At 39.9% G+C, this 25,813-nt stretch overlaps 1 protein-coding gene across 1 annotated transcript in view; it reads left to right on the top strand.

Moving 5' to 3' along the window:
- Positions 1-22,262, top strand: part of qrfprb (pyroglutamylated RFamide peptide receptor b) — a 30,069-nt gene extending 7,807 nt beyond the window's left edge. The window contains exons 3-7 of the mRNA XM_072667911.1: positions 8,523-8,681; positions 12,001-12,062; positions 16,977-17,212; positions 17,729-17,826; positions 21,531-22,262. Of these exons, the coding sequence (XP_072524012.1) occupies positions 8,523-8,681; positions 12,001-12,062; positions 16,977-17,212; positions 17,729-17,826; positions 21,531-21,841 (866 nt within the window). The 3' untranslated portion in view covers positions 21,842-22,262. The remainder of the gene's footprint in view (positions 1-8,522; positions 8,682-12,000; positions 12,063-16,976; positions 17,213-17,728; positions 17,827-21,530) is intronic.
- The last annotated feature ends 3,551 nt before the right edge of the window (positions 22,263-25,813 follow it).

Genomic DNA, 25,813 nt, shown 5'->3' with positions numbered 1-25,813 from the left:
TAACCTAAACCTGAATTTAACCTACTACACCTAAACCTAATTCTAACCTAAACCTGAACTTAACCTACTACACCTAAACCTAATTCTAACCTAAATCTAAATTTAACATACTACACCTAAACCTAATTCTAACCTAAACCTGAACTTAACCTACTACACCTAAACCTAATTCTAACCTAAACCTGAACTTTACCTACTACACCTAAACCTAATTCTAACCTAAACCTGAACTAAACCTACTACACCTAAACCTAATTATACCATTAACCTTAACCTAACCTACTACACCTAAACCTAATTCTAACCTAAATCTAAATTTAACATACTACACCTAAACCTAATTCTAACCTAAACCTGAACTTAACCTACTACACCTAAACCTAATTCTAACCTAAACCTGAACTTAACCTACTACACCTAAACCTAATTCTAACCTAAATCTGAACTTAACCTACTACACCTAAACCTAATTCTAACCTAAACCTGAACTTAACCTACTACACCTAAACCTAATTCTAACCCAAACCTGAACTAAACCTACTACACCTAAACCTAATTATACCATTAACCTTAACCTAACCTACTACACCTAAACCTAATTCTAACTTTGACCTAAACTTAATCTGCTACACCTACACCTGAACTAACCTACACCTGCACCGAGAGTCTGTGCGATCTGAGAGTCTGTGTGATCTGAGAGTCGGGATGATCTGAGAGTCTGTGTGATCTGAGAGTCTGTGTGATCTGAGAGTCGGTGTGATCTGAGAGTCTGTGTGATCTGAGAGTCGGTGTGATCTGAGAGTCGGTGTGATCTGAGAGTCTGTGTGATCTGAGAGTCGGTGTGATCTGAGAGTCGGTGTGATCTGAGATTTGGGATGATCTGAGAGTCGGGGCGATCTGAGAGTCGGGGCGATCTGAGAGTCGGGGCGATCTGAGAGTCGGGGCGATCTGAGAGTCTGTGTGATCTGAGAGTCGGGGCGATCTGAGAGTCGGTGTGATCTGAGAGACAGTGTGATCTGAGAGTCTGTGTGATCCGAGAGTTGGGGCGATCCGAGAGTCGGTGTGATCTGAGAGTCGGGGCGCTCTGAGAGTCGGGGCGATCTGAGAGTCGGGGCGATCTGAGAGTCGTTTGCGATCTGAGAGTCTGTGTGATCTGAGAGTCTGTGTGATCTGAGAGTCGGTGTGATCTGAGAGTCGGTGTGATCTGAGAGTCGGTGTGATCTGAGAGTCTGTGTGATCAGAGAATCGGGGCGATCTGAGAGTCGGGGCGATCTGAGAGACGGTGTGATCTGAGAGTCGGTGTGATCTGAGAGTCGGGGCGATCTGAGAGTCATTTGCGATCTGAGAGTCTGTGTGATCTGAGAGTCGGGGCGATCTGAGAGTCATTTGCGATCTGAGAGTCTGTGTGATCTGAGAGTCGGGGCGATCTGAGAGTCGGGGCGATCTGAGAGACGGGGCGATCTGAGAGACAGTGTGATCTGAGAGTCTGTGTGATCTGAGAATCGGGGCGATCTGAGAGACGGTGTGATCTGAGAGACGGTGTGATCTGAGAGACGGTGTGATCTGAGAGTCTGTGTGATCTGAGAGTCGGGGCGATCTGAGAGTCGTTTGCGATCTGAGAGTCTGTGTGATCTGAGAGTCGGGGCGATCTGACAGTCTGTGTGATCTGAGAGACGGTGTGATCTGAGAGACGGTGTGATCTGAGAATCGATGTGATCTGAGAGTCTGTGTGATCTGAGAGTCTGTGTGATCTGAGAATTGGGGCGATCTGAGAGTCGTTTGCGATCTGAGAGTCTGTGTGATCTGAGAGTCGGGGCGATCTGACAGTCTGTGTGATCTGAGAGACGGTGTGATCTGAGAGACTGTGTGATCTGAGAGTCTGTGTGATCTGAGAGTCGGGGCGATCTGAGAGTCGTTTGCGATCTGAGAGTCGTTTGCGATCTGAGAGTCTGTGTGATCTGAGAGTCGTTTGCGATCTGAGAGTCGGTGTGATCTGAGAGTCGGTGTGATCTGAGAGTCGGTGTGATCTGAGAGACGGTGTGATCTGAGAGTCGGTGTGATCTAAGAGACGGTGTGATCTGAGAGACGGTGTGATCTGAGAGACGGTGTGATCTGAGAGTCGGGGCGATCTGAGAGTCTGTGTGATCTGAGAGTCGGTGTGATACGGTCATCAGTGTAATTTCTCAGACGCCTCAAACCTCTCAAAAGAGAAAGTCGATGCCGTGCCGAGCTCAGGGTCTGTGTGTAAATGAGGGAATGTAGCTCATGTTTAGCGCTGCCTCTAATGGGCCTCTCCTCTCCCTCAGTAATGGAATCGACTCTGAATGGACTCATCACTTCATCTAAAGAGTGAATTCCTTTATCCTTTATCTCTGAACTTCAGCGTAAATGGAGACCACTTCTCTACCCCCCTCTCTCTCTCTCTCTCTGCCTCTACATGCCTTTTCAAACCTTCCTGATTGGCAGGCTTTTATAAATGTCCCTCCATCCCCAGCGTTTACCTTCTTACCAGCAATCAAATCAGTCAAATCCTCCTTTATGAGGAACCCCACACTTGTAATTAGCCGTGCAGTACAGACGGAGTACACAGTTAGGAGTCAGAGCCGTTTAGACAGTAAAGAGAATAATTCACAATTAAGATCCTTTATAGAGCAGAAAGACTGAAATTGCAGTAATTGGGACTTTACCATCGCTTGACACTTCATAGCTCAGCTCTTCAGCTCCTCAAAGCCACGAATCGCAGTTTCCAGGATCTCCAGGGGCCCCTTACTTCAACTACGCATTTCTAATTCAGCAACCATGGCTGCATATGATGGAATAAACACAGTATGACCAAATACTTATGGACACCCCTTCTGTTCTGTTGCTGACACAGATATGCAAATGCACACACACACATAGCTTGTCAGAAGTACTGCCATAGAATTGGCACCAGGCTAGAGGGGAATAAAGCCCCCCAGCATTGAGGAGCTGTGGAGCAGTGGAGTGATGGTGGTGCTTCACCCAGTACCTTCACCCAAACATAGAACATCTAGATCAGCTCGTTTTAATCATTTAATCAGTGTTAAATTCTCGCAATCAAACGAAAACAGCAGCACCTCAGACCTAAAGCTCGCTCTACTAATATTAGATCATTATCCTCGAAAGCAGTGATCGTAAATGAAATGATATGTGATCAGAAACTAGACGTTTTCTGCCTCACTGAAACCTGGATTAGACCTGATCAATATATAGCTTTAAATGAAGCGCCCCCCACAGGCTATAAATATGTACATAGCCCTAGATTATCAGGCAGAGGAGGTGGAGTATGTATAATCTATCAGAATACACTAGAGATTATTCAACAGCACTGTAACACCTTCACTTCTTTTGAGCTTATCTACATCAATATTTCAAATCCAGCCACAAATAAAAATGCATTCATATTTATTGAATATTAATATTTATAGGCCTCCAGGGCCCTATTCTGAATTTTTAAAAGAATTTAGTGATTTTTCTGCAGACTTGGCAGTGTGCAGCGACAAAGTTATAATAGTAGGAGATTTTAATATTCACTTCGAAAAAGCAGACGATCCATTAACAAAGGCGTTTGTATCAATTTTAGATTCTGTTGGCATCATACAAAACGTAACTGGACCCACACATTACTGTAATCATACCCTAGATTTAGTCCTGACCCTGGGTGTTAGCATTGATCAGCTAAATATTCTACCTCAAAGCTCAGTGATATCGGATCATTATCTGATCTCCTTTGAGCTACATCTAAGGCAAAATGGTTGGTGTGGCGCAACAGATAACACCACTACCTGCCATTGAGCTACTAGACCCTGTGGGAGACGGGTTCGATAGCCCTATCGACCTTAGCTTACACTCCGTCAGACCAAACGGAGCTCGTTAAATTAACAAACGATCTAGAGAATACCCTTTGTTCAACCTTAGACAAAGTAGCACCGTTCAAAAATAAAATGATGAGGCAGTAAAGGCTCGCACCGTGGTCCAGTGATCAAACTCGTACCTTAAAACAAACAGTGCGGAAACTAGAGCGTAAATGGCGGACGACCAAACTAGAGGTGTTCCACTCTGCGTGGAAGGACAGCCTTAGTCAGTATAGAAAGGCACTCATTAAAGGTCGCTCAGTGTATCTGGCCTCGCTGATCGAGAAAAACAAAAACAATCCCAGAGTTCTTTTTAATGAGATCTCTAAACTCACTAAAAGCCAGGCAGATACTCAACCCCAGATCCCAACATCTTTAACTAGTCATGTTTTTATGGACTATTTTAATAATAAAATAGAAAATATTAGACAACAAATCCAACCCTGCTTATTAAATCAAACATGGCCGTCACCTGATGTAGTTGCTTTAGAACATAACTTAGTTGTAGAACAAAGGCTGGAAGCCTTCTACCCACTTCCACAGCCAGAACTAGAAAAAATTATATCCTCAGCTAATTGTACAACATGTACACTCGACCCGATTCCCTCTAAATTGCTAAAAGAAATTCTCCCAATTATAATCGGACCTCTTTTAACAATTGTAAATTCATCCCTTAGCCTTGGGCATGTACCCCAAACCCTTAAAATAGCAGTTATAAAACCTTTAATCAAGAAACCAAATCTTGATCCTAGCGTATTATCTAATTATAGACCCATCTCAAACTTAACATTCGTATCTAAGATATTAGAAAAAGCTGTGGCCCAACAACTCTGCTTATACCTGAGTAAAAATGACATGTATGAGAAATTCCAGTCTGGATTTAGACCCAATCACAGCACAGAGACAGCCCTTCAGACCCAATCACAGCACAGAGACAGCCCTTCAGACCCAATCACAGCACAGAGACAGCCCTTCAGACCCAATCACAGCACAGAGACAGCCCTTCAGACCCAATCACAGCACAGAGACAGCCCTAGTGAAGATTACGAATGATCTCCTTCTTGCCTCTGATCAAGGCTACGTATCTTTATTAGTCCTACTAGACCTCAGTGCAGCCTTTGATACAATAGATCATACTATATTACTAGAAAGATTACAGAAAATGGTTGGAATCACAAGGACAGCCCTATCATGTTTCCAATCATATCTAACGGGACGCTATCAATTCGTAAAGATAAAAGATTTATCTTTAAATTACACAGAAGTAAGATATGGAGTTCCGCAAGGCTCAATTTTAGGACCGCTATTATTTACATTATACATGTTACCACTGGGCTCAGTTATAAGCAGACATGGCATTAATTTCCATTTCTATGCAGATGACACACAGCTCTATATATCAGCCAAACCTGACGATAAATTTAGACTACAGAAAATGGAGGACTGTGTAAAGGATATAAAACTCTGGATGTCACATAACTTCCTTCTCCTCAACAGTGACAAAACCGAAGTTCTCCTTTTAGGTCCAAAAGACTCTAGAAATAAACTATCTGACTTAATAGCAGCTAAAAATCTTGGCGTCACATTCGACTCAGATTTATCATTTGAGCAACATATAGCCAATATTAGTAGAACAGCCTTTATGCAGCTTAGGAACATCTCCAAACTAAGAAACTCCTTATCACTACAAGACGCAGAAAAGAACACCTGACCATATCAGTCCAGTTCTATCAGCACTTCATTGGCTCCCAGTTAAATTCAGTACAGACTATAAAATTCTTCTGTTAACATACAAAGCCCTACATGGCCTCGCTCCTGAGTACCTGCGGGATCTTATTGTATACTACGAACCATCAAGACTACTTAGATCTCAGGGTGCTGGACTCTTACTCGTTCCCAAAATTCAGAAAACCTCAGCAGGGGGAAGAGCCTTTTCTTATAAAGCCCCCCCAACTCTGGAATAACCTTCCAGATAATGTTGGGGACTCAGACATAGTCTCAATCTTTAAATCTAAGCTGAAAACTTATATGTTTAGTTCAGCTTTTGGTAATTAATGTTTCTTAGATAAGGGCTGCAGGTCCAGGGGTTCGCGGACCCAGGGAATTGTAGTACACTGAGATGCTGGAGCTGTCGTCTCGCTGCTTACACGCGATCACTCAGGTTTGTTGACGGTGGAGCAGATAGATGCTGGTGTTTTCAGGGTGCTCCCATGTCCGTGTTACCTTCTGGCTCTCTCTTTTTAATTAGGCTGTTATAATCAGACCTGCCGGAGTCGTCAGACACACTCTGATGTGGATGCTCAACATTCTCCGCCCTCCATAAAATTCCTCTCAGTACTAACTTTCTCTTTTTACCTTCTCCGAGTAAATAGCCACCCAGCCTGGCCTGCTGGAAGATTGCCCGCTGAGGTCCCCTCTACCTGCGTCTAACCAGCTGCCACCTACCAGTCCGGCCAGCTGGCCCCCCCACCCGTCACCACCCATGGCTCACCCGCCAGCTGCTGCTGCCTGTTTGGTGGCCGTGCTGAAACCTAGATGGACTCGTGCCTGTCTGACACTATTAATATCACCACTATTAACTTTCTGTTGTATCTGCTTTGGTAATTTTTATCATTAATGTTTAAAACAGTCTGGCCAGAGGAGGATGGGTCCCCCTTGTGAGCCTTGGTTCCTCCCAAGGTTTCTTCCTCCAGCTCTGAGAGGGTTTTTCCTTGCCACTGTCGGCGTTGGGGCTCACTGGGGTCTTTGATCCTTCATGTTATTTCTTTTTTCTTCTCTGTCTCTGTCCTTTATTAAGTAATAATTATGTAAAGCTGCTTTGTGACGACAACAGTTGTAAAAAGCTCTACAAATAAATCTGACTTGACTTGACTTGACCTTTGGACGGGATGAGTTGCGGATGATGAGCTGGGGTGGTGATTAATCATCCAACATCCTGACCTCACTGCCAACATCCTGCTCTTGTGGCTGAATGCAATTAAATCCTCACAGCAATGCTCCTCCTCCAAAATCTAGTAGAAAGCCTTCTTCTAGATAAGATGGCCACTAGGGGGCGCTGTAGAAAGAGACTACTGCTGCTCCTCTTAACATTAACATTACATCCCTCACTCGTACTGTATTTTTAGCGCTGTAGTGCTATTGTCTGGGGTGTATTTTGGGTACTGATGCTGAAAAGTCCCGTTTAATTTCACGGACCCGTTTTAAAAACCATGTTCCGTTATTATTTTAAGGTTTCATAAATTAATATTCACAGAAATAAGCTCCTAGGCTGCTTCCCTGTGTTTATCGACTACCTTGGGCCTGTTTTGCCAAACAGGATTAGCCAGCTTTCATTAAATCTGGATTTTCCATCCCTTTTTACTGGGCTACATTACCATGGTAACTCTTGATGCACGCCAAATGTACTCCAGGGAGCTATTTAGGACTCATAATTGAGGATGTTGAGGATTATGGATTGTTAACAGCTCTAAGAGCAATTAGGACCGAGCTGTTGTCATCCACTGGTGTTTTTTTTTTTTTTTGGTAATTATTGCAAATCAGTCGTTACTTTGCTTTTTAGCTCAACATAACATCACGCTAAAGGAGAACTGCACAGCAACCACTCAGAGACACCCCTTCCTGACATTTGTGGCCCTTAAAAAAAAACAACTGACCAAATAGTACCATAGAATTAAACCATAGTGGGAGTCCGAGTGGCTTGGTGGTCTATTGCGTCCCTTATCACCCTGGCCAGCACAGGTGACTGTTAGCTGGTGCGGTGGAGCCGGGAGCTGGGGACCCAGCCTTTACCTCTTCTTACGTTTGCTGCCCGGCGATTATATGAAATTATTATAATTGTTTTAAATTTCCATAGTAACTGGATTAACGGTCTCTACTGTCCCGAGAAGATTGCTGTGAGGATTTGACTGCATTCAGCGACAAGAGCGTTAGTGAGGTCAGATGGTCAGAACTCCCCAGCTCATCCCAAAAGTACTGGATGAAGCTCCACCACCATCATTCCAGAGAACACAGCTCTTCCACTGCTCCACAGCTCCTCAATGCTGGGGGGCTTTATACCCCTCTAGCCCACACCTGGCATTATTAGGCAGCATGGAGCCAATAGGGTCATGATGTTGATCGGCTCCAGAGATATAGTCCTATTCTATTGGCAGTACTTCTTTCTCTACAGGGACTAGACAAGCTGTGTGTCTGTGTCTGAATGCATTCATTAGAAATGGTGTCCATAAACATTTGGACATACTTTGTATCTAGAACCCCCAGAAGGGCTAGAGTGGCGTGTTTACAGATTATTCAGAATGTGATTGGTTGATTCCTCGGTCAGTCTCTTGTCTCGGTGTTGGGGGTTAATCTGAGCGTTAGATCTTCAGTTCTACTAGCAAAGTCCCGACCAATAGGAGCGCTTGGTTACTGTTGTGCTGCAGATTTTACAAGCAAGCATCAGTATGTTTAAAAACTATTAAAAATTAATGAGATTTTTCATTTCAATTTATATAAATCAGTATCTGAGGGTGTGGAGAACCCTGAGGGTTCCCCTCTGGTGGAGCTATGATGGGTTCAGCCTGTTTTAGTACAGCTTCTGGTATTTCTGCTCTTGTACTTCTGTATAACTCGGATAAAGACCCTTGTGTTCCTTTGTTCCTCCTGTAGGTGTCCTGGTGTGTAAAACTGTCCCGTTCGTCCAGACCACAGCCATCGTGACGGGGATCCTCACCATGACCTGCATCGCTGTGGAGAGATACCAGGGCATCGTCCACCCCCTCAAAATGAAGAGGCAGTACACTCCCAAACGAGCTTATAAAATGCTGGGTGAGTTAGAGGCCAGGGTTCGATTTGAGGGGGGATGCTACTATGGGATGCCACAGCTCCAAGGTCAATAAAAAGGTCAAATCAGCCACCTTTCTAAAACTCCAATCAGGTTATCCGATTAAGAGAATGGCTTTTTGAGGGGAACATCACTTCCACTGCTCCACAGCTCAGTGCTGGGGGGCTTTATACCCCTCTAGCCCACGCCTGGCATTATTAGGCAGCATGGAGCCAATAGGTTCATGTTTGGTTCATCTGCTCCAGAGAGTCCTATTCTTTTGGCAGTTACTCTCTACAGGGACTAGACAGGCTGTGGGTGTTTATTTGCACATCTGTGGGGGCAACTTAAAGTAGCTGAATGCATTCATTAGAAGGGGTGTCCACAAACATTTGGACATATTGTGTATTTTTTCCCATAGAAATGAATGGGGTGCAAAAGTTCCTTCTTTTGTCACAATGACACTAGTACACTAGTAACACCAAACCAAGCACAAGCTACCATAGCAACCACTTGGCAACACCCTAGCAACCATCAAGGGAATCATAGCAACCACCAAGAAAAACACTAGAGCAACCACTCTGGCAACCATCACAAAACGCCTTAGCACCCACTTAGCAACACCTTAGAAACCATCAGAAATATCATTGCAATCACTATAGCAACCACTAAGAACCCTGTAGCCAAGCATTTAAGCAGTCAGATGGTTCTTTGAACGGTGAAAGGCAATATCTGGAGGGGCATTCTTAAGCTTGTCCTGCTAACAGTAGTGAGCTAGCTGCTTAAGCTAACCTGCTACCAGCAAACAAGCAGAGATTCTCATTAAGCTTAGCATAGCTCACGTTTCCCAACCTTTAGTACAGTTGATTCAGCTGATCAGGAGAACCTCTTCCTGTGCCGCTTCATAGACCCCCCAGTTCTTCTTATTTTCTTCTGAATCAGTCGGTTCTAATGAAGTCATCTGACAGCATCACATGGTACGCAGTCAGCGTTGTGATTGGCTGGAACTTCTTTTAAGCAACTAAAAAGCTTCATCATAACAACTTTTTTAACGAAAGATCACTAAAGTACAGTTTTAGCTCTTTAATTGAGTTAGATTGGGATACAGTACCATACTTTCACTATAGTACAGTTTCAGCTCTTTAATTGAGTGAGATTGGGATACAGTACCATACTTTCACTATAGTACAGTTTCAGCTCTTTAATTGAGTTAGATTGGGGTACAGTACCATACTTTCACTATAGTACAGTTTCAGCTCTTTTAATTGAGTTAGATTGGGGTACGGTACCATACTTTCACTATAGTACAGTTTCAGCTCTTTAATTGAGTTAGATTGGGATACAGTACCATACTTTCACTATAGTACAGTTTCAGCTCTTTAATTGAGTTAGATTGGGGTACAGTACCGTACTTTCACTATAGTACAGTTTCAGCTCTTTAATTGAGTTAGATTGAGATACAGTACCATACTTTCACTATAGTACAGTTTCAGCTCTTTAATTGGGTTAGATTGGGATACAGTACCATACTTTCACTATAGTACAGTTTCAGCTCTTTAATTGGGTTAGATTGGGATACAGTACCATACTTTCACTATAGTACAGTTTCAGCTCTTTAATTGAGTTAGATTGGGGTACAGTACCATACTTTCACTATAGTACAGTTTTAGCTCTGTAATTGAGTTAGATTGGGATACAGTACCATACTTTCACTATAGTACAGTTTCAGCTCTTTAATTGAGTTAGATTGGGATACAGTACCATACTTTCACTATAGTACAGTTTCAGCTCTTTTAATTGAGTTAGATTGAGATACAGTACCATACTTTCACTATAGTACAGTTTCAGCTCTTTAATTGAGTTAGATTGGGATACAGTACCATACTTTCACTAAAGTACAGTTTTAGCTCTTTAATTGAGTTAGATTGGGATACAGTACCATACTTTCACTATAGTACAGTTTCAGCTCTTTAATTGAGTTAGATTGGGATACAGTACCATACTTTCACTATAGTACAGTTTCTGCTCTTTAATTGAGTGAGATTGGGATACAGTACCATACTTTCACTATAGTACAGTTTCAGCTCTTTAATTGAGTTAGATTGGGATACAGTACCATACTTTCACTATAGTACAGTTTCAGCTCTTTTAATTGAGTTAGATTGGGATACAGTACCATACTTTCACTATAGTACAGTTTCAGCTCTTTAATTGAGTTAGATTGGGGTACAGTACCATACTTTCACTAAAGTACAGTTTTAGCTCTTTAATTGAGTTAGATTGGGATACAGTACCATACTTTCACTATAGTACAGTTTCAGCTCTTTAATTGAGTTAGATTAGGATACAGTACCATACTTTCACTATAGTACAGTTTCAGCTCTTTAATTGAGTTAGATTAGGATACAGTACCATACTTTCACTATAGTACAGTTTCAGCTCTTTTAATTGAGTTAGATTGGGATACAGTACCATACTTTCACTATAGTACAGTTTCAGCTCTTTAATTGAGTTAGACTGGGATACAGTACCATACTTTCACTATAGTACAGTTTCAGCTCTTTAATTGAGTTAGATTGGGATATAGTACCATACTTTCACTATAGTACAGTTTCAGCTCTTTAATTGAGTTAGATTGAGATACAGTACCATACTGTCACTATAGTACAGTTTCAGCTCTTTAATTGAGTTAGACTGGGATACAGTACCATACTTTCACTATAGTACAGTTTCAGCTCTTTAATTGAGTTAGATTGAGATACAGTACCATACTGTCACTATAGTACAGTTTCAGCTCTTTAATTGAGTTAGATTGGGGTACAGTACCATACTTTCACTATAGTACAGTTTCAGCTCTTTTAATTGAGTTAGATTGGGATACAGTACCATACTTTCACTATAGTACAGTTTCAGCTCTTTAATTGAGTTAGACTGGGATACAGTACCATACTTTCACTATAGTACAGTTTCAGCTCTTTAATTGAGTTAGATTGGGATACAGTACCATACTTTCACTATAGTACAGTTTCAGCTCTTTAATTGAGTTAGACTGGGATACAGTACCATACTTTCACTATAGTACAGTTTCAGCTCTTTGAGTTGGATTAGGATACAGTACCATACTTTCACTATAGTACAGTTTCAGCTCTTTAATTGAGTTAGACTGGGATACGGTACCCATATTTCTTATAGCCTGTTTCTGCTAGTAAGCAGCAGTGGTGGAAGGTGGGAGGTTGGTTAAACATTCCTAAAAATGAAATGAGAGACGTCCCCAAAAAAAAAGCTGATATGAACTGTATGTTTGTGTGTGGTTCCTGTCTTTAGGCCTAGTGTGGGTGGTCTCAATCATGGTGGGATCCCCAATGTTGTTCGTCCAGCAGTTAGAGGTGAGTTGATACTTAATGCCTCCAGTTGTCTAAAGCTCAAAAACCCCAATCAGCGAAACGTTTAACGCTGTAATTGGTGATAACCGGGTCAGTATCTGTGTGCTGTACTGCTGTGGATGAAAGAGAATGATCTTCTGCAGAAAAGATCAGAGACTCCAGAACAAAGCGTCCTTGAAAATCTAGTTCAAAAGTGAGTGTATACTCAGTGCCTCCTCCCTCGGGCTGAGCAATATTGTGCTTAGCCCGAGGTTTTGTAAGTTCCATGAGGATCTTTTCCATGGTATTAATAGTTTATCAAGTTAGACGGGAAACATATTCCACAGTTCAACATCTGAGAAGCCTGGAATCCTCAGTGTAGCCTCACACTACACTCGACTACCAGCTACAAACATCAGAGAATGAGGCTTACCTTTACTCATGGCTCTAATATCATTAATATCCAGAATGAAGCTCTAATAACATTAATATTCTGTATGAAGCTCTAACAACATTAATATCCAGAATGAAGCTCTAATGACATTAATATCCAGTATGAAGCTCTAATAACATTAATATCCAGAATGAAGCTCTAATAGCATTAATATCCAGTATGAAGCTCTAATATCATTACTATCCAGTATGAAGCTCTAATAACATTAATATCCAGTATGAAGTTCTAATAACATTAATATCCAGTATGAAGCTCTAATATCATTAATATCCAGTATGAAGCTCTAATGACATTAATATCCAGTATGAAGCTCTAATAACATTAACATCCAGGATGAAGCTCTAATATCATTAATATCCAGTATGAAGATCTAATAACATTAATATCCAGTATGAAGTTCTAATAACATTAATATCCAGTATGAAGCTCTAATAACATTAATATCCAGTATGAAGCTCTAATATCATTAATATCCAGTATGAAGCTCTAATGACATTAATATCCAGTATGAAGCTCTAATATCATTAATATCCAGTATGAAGATCTAATAACATTAATATCCAGTATGAAGTTCTAATAACATTAATATCCAGTATGAAGCTCTAATAACATTAATATCCAGTATGAAGCTCTAATATCATTAATATCCAGTATGAAGTTCTAATAACATTAATATCCAGTATGAAGCTCTAATAACATTAATATCCAGCATGAAGTTCTAATAACATTAATACCCAGCATGAAGCTCTAATAACATTAATATCCAGTATGAATCTCTAATAGCATTAATATCCAGTATGAAGCTCTAATAACATTAATATCCAGTATGAAGTTCTAATAACATTAATATCCAGTATGAAGCTCTAATAACATTAATATCCAGTATGAAGCTCTAATATCATTAATATCCAGTATGAAGTTCTAATAACATTAATATCCAGTATGAAGCTCTAATAACATTAATATCCAGTATGAAGCTCTAATAGCATTAATATCCAGTATAAAGTTCTAATAACATTAATATCCAGTATGAATCTCTAATAGCATTAATATCCAGGATGAAGCTCTAATAGCGTTAATATCCAGTATGAAGTTCTAATAACATTAATATTCAGTATGAAGCTCTAATAGCATTAATATCCAGTATGAAGCTCTAATAGCATTAATATCCAGTATGAAGCTCTAATAACATTAATATCCAGTATGAATCTCTAATAGCATTAATATCCAGTATGAAGCTCTAATAGCATTAATATCCAGTATGAAGTTCTAATAACATTAATATCCAGTATGAAGTTCTAATAGCGTTAATATCCAGTATGAAGTTCTAATAACATTAATATTCAGTATGAAGCTCTAATAGCATTAATATCCAGTATGAAGCTCTAATAGCATTAATATCCAGTATGAAGCTCTAATAACATTAATATCCAGTATGAATCTCTAATAGCATTAATATCCAGTATGAATCTCTAATAGCATTAATATCCAGTATGAAGCTCTAATAACATTAATATCCAGTATGAATCTCTAATAGCATTAATATCCAGTATGAAGCTCTAATAGCATTAATATCCAGTATGAAGTTCTAATAGCGTTAATATCCAGTATGAAGTTCTAATAACATTAATATCCAGTATGAATCTCTAATAGCATTAATATCCAGTATGAAGCTCTAATAGCATTAATATCCAGTATGAAGTTCTAATAGCGTTAATATCCAGTATGAAGTTCTAATAACATTAATATCCAGTATGAAGCTCTAATAGCATTAATATCCAGTATGAAGCTCTAATAACATTAATATCCAGCATGAAGCTCTAATAGCATTCATTAATAATTAGTGATCTGGTCAGGTGTGTGATTGGTGTGTGTGCAGTGTTATATGAAGAGTGGTAGGTAGGGCTTGGGCTTTGGTTTGGTGAAGTGTGTGTATTTTAAGGCTGGTCTTGTGTATTGTGTGTGTGTTTGTGTGTGTGTGTGTGTGTGTATCAAATTTCTTTTAAACCCAGAGTCTGTAATGGATTTTTTATATAAACACACACTCTCTGCATCAACCCCTCGAGTGACCCGCGCCCCTCTGCACAGAATCAAGCAGAACCTCAAAGACCTGCTGCTAAACGCAGTGGTGACCCACGGGCCAAAACATGGAAGTCTCAGAACTAGAACACACACACAGTCATACACTGCGAGATCCTGCAGGGCAGAGCCAGACACTCACCAACCCAGGATAAACATAACACCACCTTTCTTCTGGTCAGACGGGTTCCAGTAGAACGTGCTTTTGGACAAGGTCTAATGTTCCCATAGCAACATCAGCTGCAATCGGGCAGGTATTTCTCCAGGTTCCCCTGAAGACTGTATTTAACCACACTCTTAAAACATCAAAAACATCAAAAAACAGAACCCATTTCAGATTCTGCTTAGAACTTCACTTGCTGTAAAGGTTCTAAACCAGTGTAAGGGTTCTGTCTGAACTTCCACATGATTTAAATGTTCCACACCATGTTAAGAGTTTTTCCTAAAATCATAACTAAATAAATTTGTTCCACAGCAGTTTTTATAATTTTCCTAGAACACTGATGTTATGTAGAGGTTCTATACCAATTCATGGTCTCTTACTAGAACCCTGACATAACAAAGGTTCCATTGCAATTAAAAGTTTGTCTTTGAAAGTTCCTAGAACCTTCAGATGAAAGTCAAGATTCAACACCAGTTTAAATGTTCATCCTAGAACCTTCAGATAATATAAAGGTTCTAGACCAATGTAAAGGTTATTCTTGATTTTACACATTCTGGAAAAGTATGATACTGAATTAAGGGTTATCCAGGAATCCTTACATTATGTAAAGGTTCTACACAAGCTTTAGGGTTCTTCTTTGAACCATGACAAAGGTTCTAAAGCAATTTAAAGTTTCTTCCTAGAACCTCCTAATTAAGGTAAATGTTCTAGACCAATTTAAAAGGTGATCCTAAAACATTTACATGACAAAAGTTCTAAAGCAATTTAAAGTTCCCTTCTAGAACCTTTAAAGTTCCTTCCTAGAACCTTCATGTTAAATTAAATGTTCTAGACTAATGTAAAGATTGGCCTTAAAACCCTGAAATGACAAAGATTTAAATGCAATTTAAAGTTTCTTCCTAGAACCTTCTCATTTAAATAAATGTTCTAGACCAATTTAAAGATAAACCCTAAAACCTTGACATGGCATAACAGTTCTAAAGCAATTTTAAGTTCCTTCCTAGAACCTTTAAAGGTCCTTCCTAGAACCTTCATGTTAAACTAAATGTTCTAGACTCATTTAAAGGTTGACCTTAAAACCCTGAAATGGCAAAGATTTAAAAGCAATTTAAAGGTTCTTCCTAGAACCTTGTCGTTAAAGTCAATGTTCTAGACCAATTTAAAGAGTAACCCTAAAGCCTTGACATGACATAACAGTTCTAAAGCAATTTTAAGTTTCTTCCTAGAACCTTTAAAGGACCTTCCTAGAACCATCATGTTAGAGTAAATACTCTAGATCAATTTAAAGGTTGACCCTAAAACCTTGACATGACAAATATTCTTAATTTAAAGTTTCTTTTTCTTAGAACCTTCAACTGCGCTACCAAAGCAAGTGCACTACCAATTAAATGTTTTTTTCTAGAGACCTCACATGATATAAAAGCTTCTAGCAATATAAGCAATATAAAGCAATATAGACTGTTAAAAGTATAAGAACCTTGAGGAACCTTTTGAAAGGCTTCAATTTCAAAGTAAAGAACCTTCAATAGTTCCTCAAGGTTCGTATACTTTTAACAGTGCAGGAGTTCTTCTGGAAACATCCCATTCATTTAAAGGTTCTGTACTGATTTCAGGGTACTTTAGCCTACAGGTTCTTTAGCCTACCTCACTTGATGTAAAGGTTCTAAAGCAATTACTTAACCTCACACCATTTAAACATTCTATGCAAAAGTTCTTTCTAGAATCTGCACATAAGATGAAGGTTCAGTTACAGTTTAAGTCTAGAACCTTAACATTAAACAGAATGTTCAGTGACTGCTACACTCAGACCCTCAGTCTGGTCAGACAGTCTGGTCAGACTGTGGGGAGCTCTGACTTGCTCTGCTTTCAGCTGGGTTCTACATGAAAAGCAGAAGCTGGAAGCTGAACGTTAGTAATCTCACTCAAAAACGTTTAACGTTTAAAAGGGGTTTCTAATAAAGTGGCCAGCGAGTGGAATCACAGGGTAGGGGTTTTTAATAAAGTGGCAAGTGGCCAGTGAGAAGAAGTACAAGGTAGGGGTTTCCAATAAAGTGGCCAGCGAGTGGAATCACAGGGTAGGGGTTTCTAATAAAGTGGCCAGTGAGTGGAAGCACAAGGTAAGTGTTTCTAATAAAGTGGCCAGCGAGTAGGGTTTTGTTTCCGTTCTCTGAAGGCATTGTGTGTGTGTGTGTGTGTGTGTATGTGTGTGTGTGTGTGTGTGTGTGTGTGTGTGTGTATGCAGGTGAAGTATGATTTCCTGTACGAACACCATCACGTGTGCTGTCAGGAGCTGTGGGGGTCCGTTCTTCACCGCAAGATCTACACCACCTTCATCATGGTGGCTCTGTTCCTGCTGCCACTGGCTGCCATGCTCTTCCTCTACACTCGCATTAGCATTGAGCTGTGGATCCGCAAGCGGGTTGGAGACGTCTCCGTCCTCAGCACCATGAACCACAGAGAGATCAGCAAGATATCCAGGTATCCAGAACTGAACCTGGGGGTTATTTACACCTCATTACTACGACCGTGGGGGGACAAGAAAACAATACTGTGTGTGTATGAAGAGGAAACACACTAGATACTGTTTACACTATACACACACACAGCTGATACACACACAGCTGATACACACACAGCTGATACACACATACCTCCATGGAGAAGCACTGACCAAGGGCAGTTGTACCCTAAGGTCACTGGGCTATGGGTTCTCTGAAGTGAACAAGTGCCATCCAGTACCTTTGGGATGATTTGGGTTGGCAGAACCAATCATCCAACATTAGTACCTGACCTCGCTGATCTTCTTGTATGGCTGAATACAATCAAATCCTTCTCACAGCAATGTTCCAACAGCTACAGTTAAGCCATCTCAGAATAGCAGATGCTGTTACTGCACTAAAGGAGCACAGCGCTCCATTAGAACCCTTGATTTCAGGAGAAGCAGGTGTCTGGATACTTTTGGACATAATGTGGAAGTTTTGTTTGTTGAAACAGGAAGAAGAAACGCGCCGTCAAGATGATGATCACCATCGTCCTGATGTTCACCATCTGCTGGGCCCCTTTCCACACCGTCCATATGCTGTTCGAGTACAGTGAGTATTGATCTGACAGTAATGAGCATCCCTCACAGGGTAGGGGTTTCTAATAAAGTGGCCAGTGAGTGGAAGCACAGTTTAGGGGTTTCTAATAAAGTGGCCAGTAATTGGAATCATGAGGTAGTGTTTCCAATAAAGTGGCCAGTGAGTGGAAGTACATGGTAGGGGTTTCTAATAAAGTGGCCAGTGAGTGGAAGCGCAAGGTAGGCGTTTCTAATAAAGTGGCCAGTGAGTGGAAGTACATGGTAGGTGTTTCTAATAAAGTGGCCAGTGAGTGGACGTACATGGTAGGGGTTTCTAATAAAGTGGCCAGTGAGTGGAAGCACATGGTAGGGGTTTCTAATAAAGTGGCCAGTGAGTGGAAGTACATGGTAGGGGTTTGTAATAAAGTGGCCAGTGAGTGGAAGCACAAGGTAGGTGTTTCTAATAAAGTGGCCAGTGAGTGGAAGTACATGGTAGGGGTTTCTAATAAAGTGGCCAGTGAGTGGAAGCACATGATTGGGGTTTCTAATAAAGTGGCCAGTGAGTGGAAGTACATGGTAGGGGTTTCTAATAAAGTGGCCAGTGAGTGGAAGCACATGGTAGGGGTTTCTAATAAAGTGGCCAGTGAGTGGAAGCACATGGTAGGAGTTTCTAATAAAGTGGCCAGTGAGTGGAAGCACATGGTAGGGGTTTCTAATAAAGTGGCCAGTGAGTGGAAGCACATGGTAGGGGTTTCTAATAAAGTGGCCAGTGAGCGGAAGCACTTCTTTTAGCTTTCTATGAGTGAAGCTAATTATCTGCAGTGTGTTCCTCACCAAAAGCCGTGCAGCTCCTCTGTGACGCAGGTAGAGTCTACGGGAAGTGATAGAAAGCAATTTCACTGACCATTTGAGTAATAGGCCTCTGTCAGCCTCTTTGTGCTGCGGTAAAACGTGCAGCTGATGCCAAGGGCGTTTTTCTTTTGTCAGCAACAGCAGAAAAAAAAACAAAAAGGTTAAATATAGATAGTGAAAATAAGTGCTTTTGATTGGTCACTGTAAGAGCAGTGTATAAATAACAAGAAAGCAGAAAACACTTTCACTGTGACGCAACATAGTGCTTACAAAAACAGCGAGAGTTGACTCGACATGAATCAACATCACATAAACAAACATGACTCATCACTGCCCTCTAAAGGCATTATTAACTAACATCAAATAAACAAAATGACTAATCACTGCCCTCTAAAGGCATTATTAACTAACATCAAATAAACAAAATGACTCATCACTGCCCTCTAAAGGCATTATTAACTAACATCAAATAAACAAACATGACTCATCACTGCCCTCTAAAGACATTATTAACTAACATCAAATAAACAAAATGACTCATCACTGCCCTCTAAAGATATTATTAACTAACATCAAACAAACAAACATGACTCATCACTGCCCTCTAAAGGCATTATTAACTAACATCAAATAAACAAACATGACTCATCACTGCCCTCTAAAGGCATTATTAATTAACATCAAACAAACAAACATGACTCATCACTGCCCTCTAAAGGCATTATTAATTAACATCAAACAAACAAACATGACTCATCACTGCCCTCTAAAGACATTATTAACTAACATCAAACAAACAAACATGACTCATCACTGCCCTCTAAAGGCATTATTAATTAACATCAAACAAACAAACATGACTCATCACTGCCCTCTAAAGACATTATTAACTAACATCAAATAAACAAACATGACTCATCACTGCCCTCTAAAGGCATTATTAATTAACATCAAACAAACAAACATGACTCATCACTGCCCTCTAAAGACATTATTAACTAACATCAAACAAACAAACATGACTCATCACTGCCCTCTAAAGGCATTATTAACTAACATCAAATAAACAAAATGACTCATCACTGCCCTCTAAAGGCATTATTAACTAACATCAAACAAACAAACATGACTCATCACTGCCCTCTAAAGGCATTATTAACTAACATCAAACAAACAAACATGACTCATCACTGCCCTCTAAAGGCATTATTAACTAACATCAAACAAACAAACATGACTCATCACTGCCCTCTAAAGACATTATTAACTAACATCAAACAAACAAACATGACTCATCACTGCCCTCTAAAGGCATTATTAACTAACATCAAATAAACAAAATGACTCATCACTGCCCTCTAAAGGCATTATTAACTAACATCAAATAAACAAACATGACTCATCACTGCCCTCTAAAGGCATTATTAACTAACATCAAATAAACAAAATGACTCATCACTGCCATCTAAAGACATTATTAACTAACATCAAATAAACAAAATGACTCATCACTGCCCTCTAAAGGCATTATTAACTAACATCAAATAAACAAACATGACTCATCACTGCCCTCTAAAGGCATTATTAACTAACATCAAACAAACAAACATGACTCATCACTGCCCTCTAAAGACATTATTAACTAACATCAAACAAACAAACATGACTCATCACTGCCCTCTAAAGGCATTATTAACTAACATCAAATAAACAAACATGACTCATCACTGCCCTCTAAAGGCATTATTAACTAACATCAAATAAACAAACATGACTCATCACTGCCCTCTAAAGGCATTATTAACTAACATCAAATAAACAAACATGACTCATCACTGCCCTCTAAAGGCATTATTAATTAACATCAAACAAACAAACATGACTCATCACTGCCCTCTAAAGGCATTATTAACTAACATCAAACAAACAAACATGACTCATCACTGCCCTCTAAAGGCATTATTAACTAACATCAAACAAACAAACATGACTCATCACTGCCCTCTAAATGCATTATTAACTAACATCAAACAAACAAACATGACTCATCACTGCCCTCTAAAGACATTATTAACTAACATCAAACAAACAAACATGACTCATCACTGCCCTCTAAAGGCATTATTAACTAACATCAAACAAAACAAACATGACTCATCACTGCCCTCTAAAGACATTATTAACTAACATCAAATAAACAAAATGACTCATCACTGCCCTCTAAATGCATTATTAACTAACATCAAACAAACAAACATGACTCATCACTGCCCTCTAAAGGCATTATTAACTAACATCAAACAAACAAACATGACTCATCACTGCCCTCTAAAGACATTATTAACTAACATCAAAGAAACAAAATGACTCATCACTGCCCTCTAAAGACATTATTAACTAACATCAAATAAACAAACATGACTCATCACTGCCCTCTAAAGGCATTATTAACTAACATCAAATAAACAAAAATGTTAATAATTGACATTATTAACTAACATCAAACAAACATGACTCACCACTGCCCTCTAAAGACATTATTAACTAACATCAAAGAAACAAAATGACTCATCACTGCCCTCTAAATGCATTATTTTCTAACATCAAATAAACAAACATGACTCATCACTGCCCTCTAAAGGCATTATTAACTAACATCAAATAAACAAAAATAAACAAAAATGTTAATAATTGACATTATTAACTAACATCAAACAAACAAACATGACTCATCACTGCCCTCTAAAGGCATTATTAACTAACATCAAACAAAGAAACATGACTCATCACTGCCCTCTAAAGACATTATTTACTAACATCAAATAAACAAATGGGTGGGGTCTCTCTCTCTCTCTCTCGCTCACTCTCTCTCTCTCTCGTATCCAGACGACCTGGAGTCGAAGTACGACGACGTGACTCTGAACATGATCATCGCTGTGGTGCAGGCCATCGGCTTCTCCAACTCCTTCAACAACCCCATTGTCTACGCCTTCATGAACGAGAACTTTAAGAAAAGCTGTGTCTCCACGCTCTCGGCCTGTCTGCGCCGGCCTCGTCGGCTAGGTGGTGCTCCAGAGCGGGCGAACCTCAGCGTCCAGTTCTCCAGACCCCTGAAACGTCAGGCATTCATGGGAAATGACTCCGCTAACACAGAGCAGAACGGCAGCAGCAGAACCTCTGAACTCCCAGCCACGTAGGAAACACCAACCGGCCGGCAGAGATCCATAATGGAATGGTTCAGAGTGACCTGGTCTGCAAACTAGGGCTGCGGCTAAGGCTAATTTCTATCATCCACTGACGTTTTTCCTTGATGTTGAAGATTCATGTGTCAAAAAAAGGGGTTGCCTCTGAACTTCGACCAATGCTTGAAGTTCTCCTGAAGCTTCGCTCTGCACAGAAATGCTTTAGAATCTGGTTCAAGCCATGGTTTTCCATCAACACCATGCTCTTGGTTTGGAGTTCATCTGCTGTATGAAGCCACATGAACCATAAATATGAAGGTGAATTAGCAGAGCTGGTTTAATATGAATACAGTGATGCTTTAAATCCCATTTAAATACATTCTTAAGTGATGCTTCTTTGTTTACTTTAACATATACTTACTTTACTTTGCTTTAAAAAACACTAACGAGGGCTAGAAGGGACCGTTTCGGACCACTTTAGCCTAAACCCCCCAGCAGCATCTGCTTGGAGAGAGTATTTTTTGGTTTCGTTGGGAAAGATAATAATAAAGTCCTGTGGGGTCCCACAAGGCTCTATTTTAGGGCCCCTGCTTTTCTCTTTGTATGTTATTTCTTGGCAAGGCCGTTAGAAAAACTGAGATCAATTTTCATAACTATGCTCAAAAGACACAACTACAGACCTTTTTAATATAATATAATGGGATATTAAATAATCTTGCAGTCACACAAAAACCCTGTATCTCCATTTTGGCCGATTTTCACTATTTGACGGCAGTTGTTCTTCACATTACGTGTTTTAACATTGACTTTCATTGAACATTAAGATAAAGGTTTTTTGGAGATACAAGGTTTTTGAATGAAAGTGACAATATGAATAGATTATTAATAAACCATTTTCACACTTATTTGTTTCTTAATGCGAAAAAGTAAACAGTAGCGCTAATCGGCTTCTGGTCAGTGGCTGAGGCTGCTGCCCTTTACTAAACACACCCCTAATTCACCCACTGACCAACACACTGACCAGAGTTTCCACTCCATCCAGTTTAACCATGATCAACTCCAGCGGAAAAGCTCCGCCCAATATGTGTCATTTTTACCACGATCACTTAATCGATCAGCTAGTGTTTGATTCTATGGTTGAGGGTTTGATTCTCTATATTCAGTGTTCCCACCTGTCCCAAAAAAGCAAAACAATAGAAGCCACACCCCCTTCAGAGTGGCATGCAAAAGTTTGGACACCCCTAGTGAAAAAGCTAAAACTGAGTATAGAAATACCTGCAATATTATTATAAATATAAAGACATTTCTTTTGTTTCTGAATTACCAAAACAGGTCTGAAGCAAAAGTTTTGGCACCCCACGTAACTTTTCGTAGCAGCTAAAGAGTCTTTTCAGTTCTTGCTTGAAGGATTTTCCCTCATTCTTCCTGCAGAAGGTTCTATTTCTGTGAGGTTCTTGGGTGGTCTCGCTGCTCTGCTCTTTTGAGGTCTATCCACAGGTATTAAATGATTAAATGTTTAGGTTGGGGGACTGTGAGGGCCATGGCTAAACCTTCGGCTTGCTCCACTTCAACAGGTTTACTGAGGATGTTGAGGTGGGTTTAGGGTCATTATTATCCGGCTGTAGAAGCCCCTCCTCTTTTTTTTTTTTTTTACAGATGGTGGATGAGATGTTGGATGTTTGCTTCTAGAATTTGCTGGTATTTAATTAAATCTAGTCAAATGATCTGTGTGCCACTGGCTGCAGCACAAACCCAATGCATGACCCTTCCACCACCATGCTTAACAGTTGAAGAGGTGTTCTTCTCATGATATTTTACGGCCTTTGTCTCCAAGCTTATCTTTGGTCATTGTGACCAAAAAGCTCATTAATCTCCAGGACCTGTTTTCCATAATACCTCAGGCTTGTTTAGATGCATCTTTGAAAAACCTCACATGCTAAATTTTGTAGTGATTATGCAGGAAGGAAGGTCGCTACATTGACCTGATCTGAAATATTTGCATCATCTTTCATCTCTGAGATTTCTTTAGTTTAAATGCATGACGTGTAGCAAAGCTAATGTCCTAATTCTACACCCACAAGTATTTTGAAGACCCATCGAGACTGAGTTTAGTGAAGGCTGAGGCTCAGACTGAGCCTCTAAACTGAGCTACGTTCATATTACACAGAATGTTTTATTATTATTATTATTATTATTTAATTATGACTACCCACATTTGATACATATACCATATGTCCAAATATTTGTGGACACCCCTTCTAATAAAATCATTCAACTACCTTTAAGTTGCACCCATTGCTGATACAGATGTGCAAATGCACTTACACAGCTTGTCTAGTCTCTGTAGAGAAAGAAGTACTGCCAATAGAATAGGACTCTCTGGAGCAGATATACACTAACCTTTTGGCTCCATGCTGCCTAATGCCAGGTGTGGGATAGAGGGGTATAAAGCCCCCCAGCAGCATTGAGCTGTGGAGCAGTGGAAGAACTGTGTTCTCTGGAATGATGATGGTGGAGCTCCATCCAGTACTTTTGGGATGAGTTGGGGAGGTGGATGGTGATCATCATCCAACATCTGGAACTCACTAACGCTCTTGTCACTAAATGCAATCAAATCCTCACAACAATTCTCCTTCAAAATCTAGTAGAAAGTCTTCTTCTCTGGACATTTTAATCCCCTTGATTTCAGAAGAAACAAAGAATGAGCAGGTGTCCCAATACTTTTGTCCGTATAGTGTTTAACTTTCTATGTTCGCTTTATTCTCATTTTTGATGAGAAGAGGATTCTGGAGAAGACAGTCATATTGTAAATAAAATATTATTTTATTATTATTATTATTATTATTATTATTATTATGTAAACACAGGTGCCCTGATGAGACTCACATGCACACAGGTTACCGACATCTGATGGGTGTAAAAGCAACAAAAACACATGCATTGTGATCTGACAGTTCCCTTTACGATTGCATCTCACTCCAACTTGACATAAAATTATTAAATAAAACAATTAATGTCATATTTATGCAAAATATGAATTTTGTGTTACCTGTAATATAAATGTAGCCCTTCGGTTTGCTCCACTTTAACAGGTTTACTGAGGATGTTGAGGTGGGTTTAGGGTCATTATTATCCGGCTGTAGAAGCCCCTCCTCTTTTTTTTTTTTTTTACAGATGGTGGATGAGATGTTGGATGTTTGCTCCTAGAATTTGCTGGTATTTAATTAAATCTAGTCAAATGATCTGTGTGCCACTGGCTGCAGCACAAACCTAATGCATGACCCTTCCACCACCATGCTTAACAGTTGGAGAGGTGTTCTTCTCATGATATTTTACGGCCTTCGTCTCCAAGCTTATCTCAAGCCGGCCCAAGCTGGCTCCACCTGCAGAAATGCTGATCCACGTGCAGGAATGCCGGTCCACCTGCAGGTGATACATCTACAGCAGGAACACCAGCAGGAACATTGGTACACTTGCAGGAACAACTGCTACACCAGAAGCAACAGAAAATACCTGGACTTTTAGGTACAAAATAAGACTTGTGTTGTGAACACTGGTAAACCTGCAGGAGAACTGGTAGATGCTTAAAAATGCTTACACACCAGCAGGAACATTGACACATTTACAGATATACATGAACATTTGTACACCTACAGGGACACTGGTAACACCTGCAGGAGTTTGAATGATAATATTGTTATGAAAATATATAAAAAATAAATTGTAATTAGCATATTTTGTTTTGGATGGCGAACATTTGATAATTTAATGCCTTTTTCATTTCTTTCACCAATATAACTGTGTATTCTGTTTGTAATCTGTGAAGATTTTGTACAATCATGTAAAAATAAAGTGTAAGTCTTTTTGAAAGTTTAAAGTTTTACCTATCAGGACACAATAAAAAACATCTGGTCTTAAAATAAGGAAAATACGACCTTAGATGAACAACACGCATGAACAACCACATCGCAACACCTTGATTCTTTT

This window comes from Salminus brasiliensis, chromosome 22, assembly GCF_030463535.1.
Source record: "Salminus brasiliensis chromosome 22, fSalBra1.hap2, whole genome shotgun sequence".
Classification (NCBI taxonomy): domain Eukaryota; kingdom Metazoa; phylum Chordata; class Actinopteri; order Characiformes; family Bryconidae; genus Salminus; species Salminus brasiliensis.
This window is presented reverse-complemented; position numbering and strand designations above follow the sequence as displayed.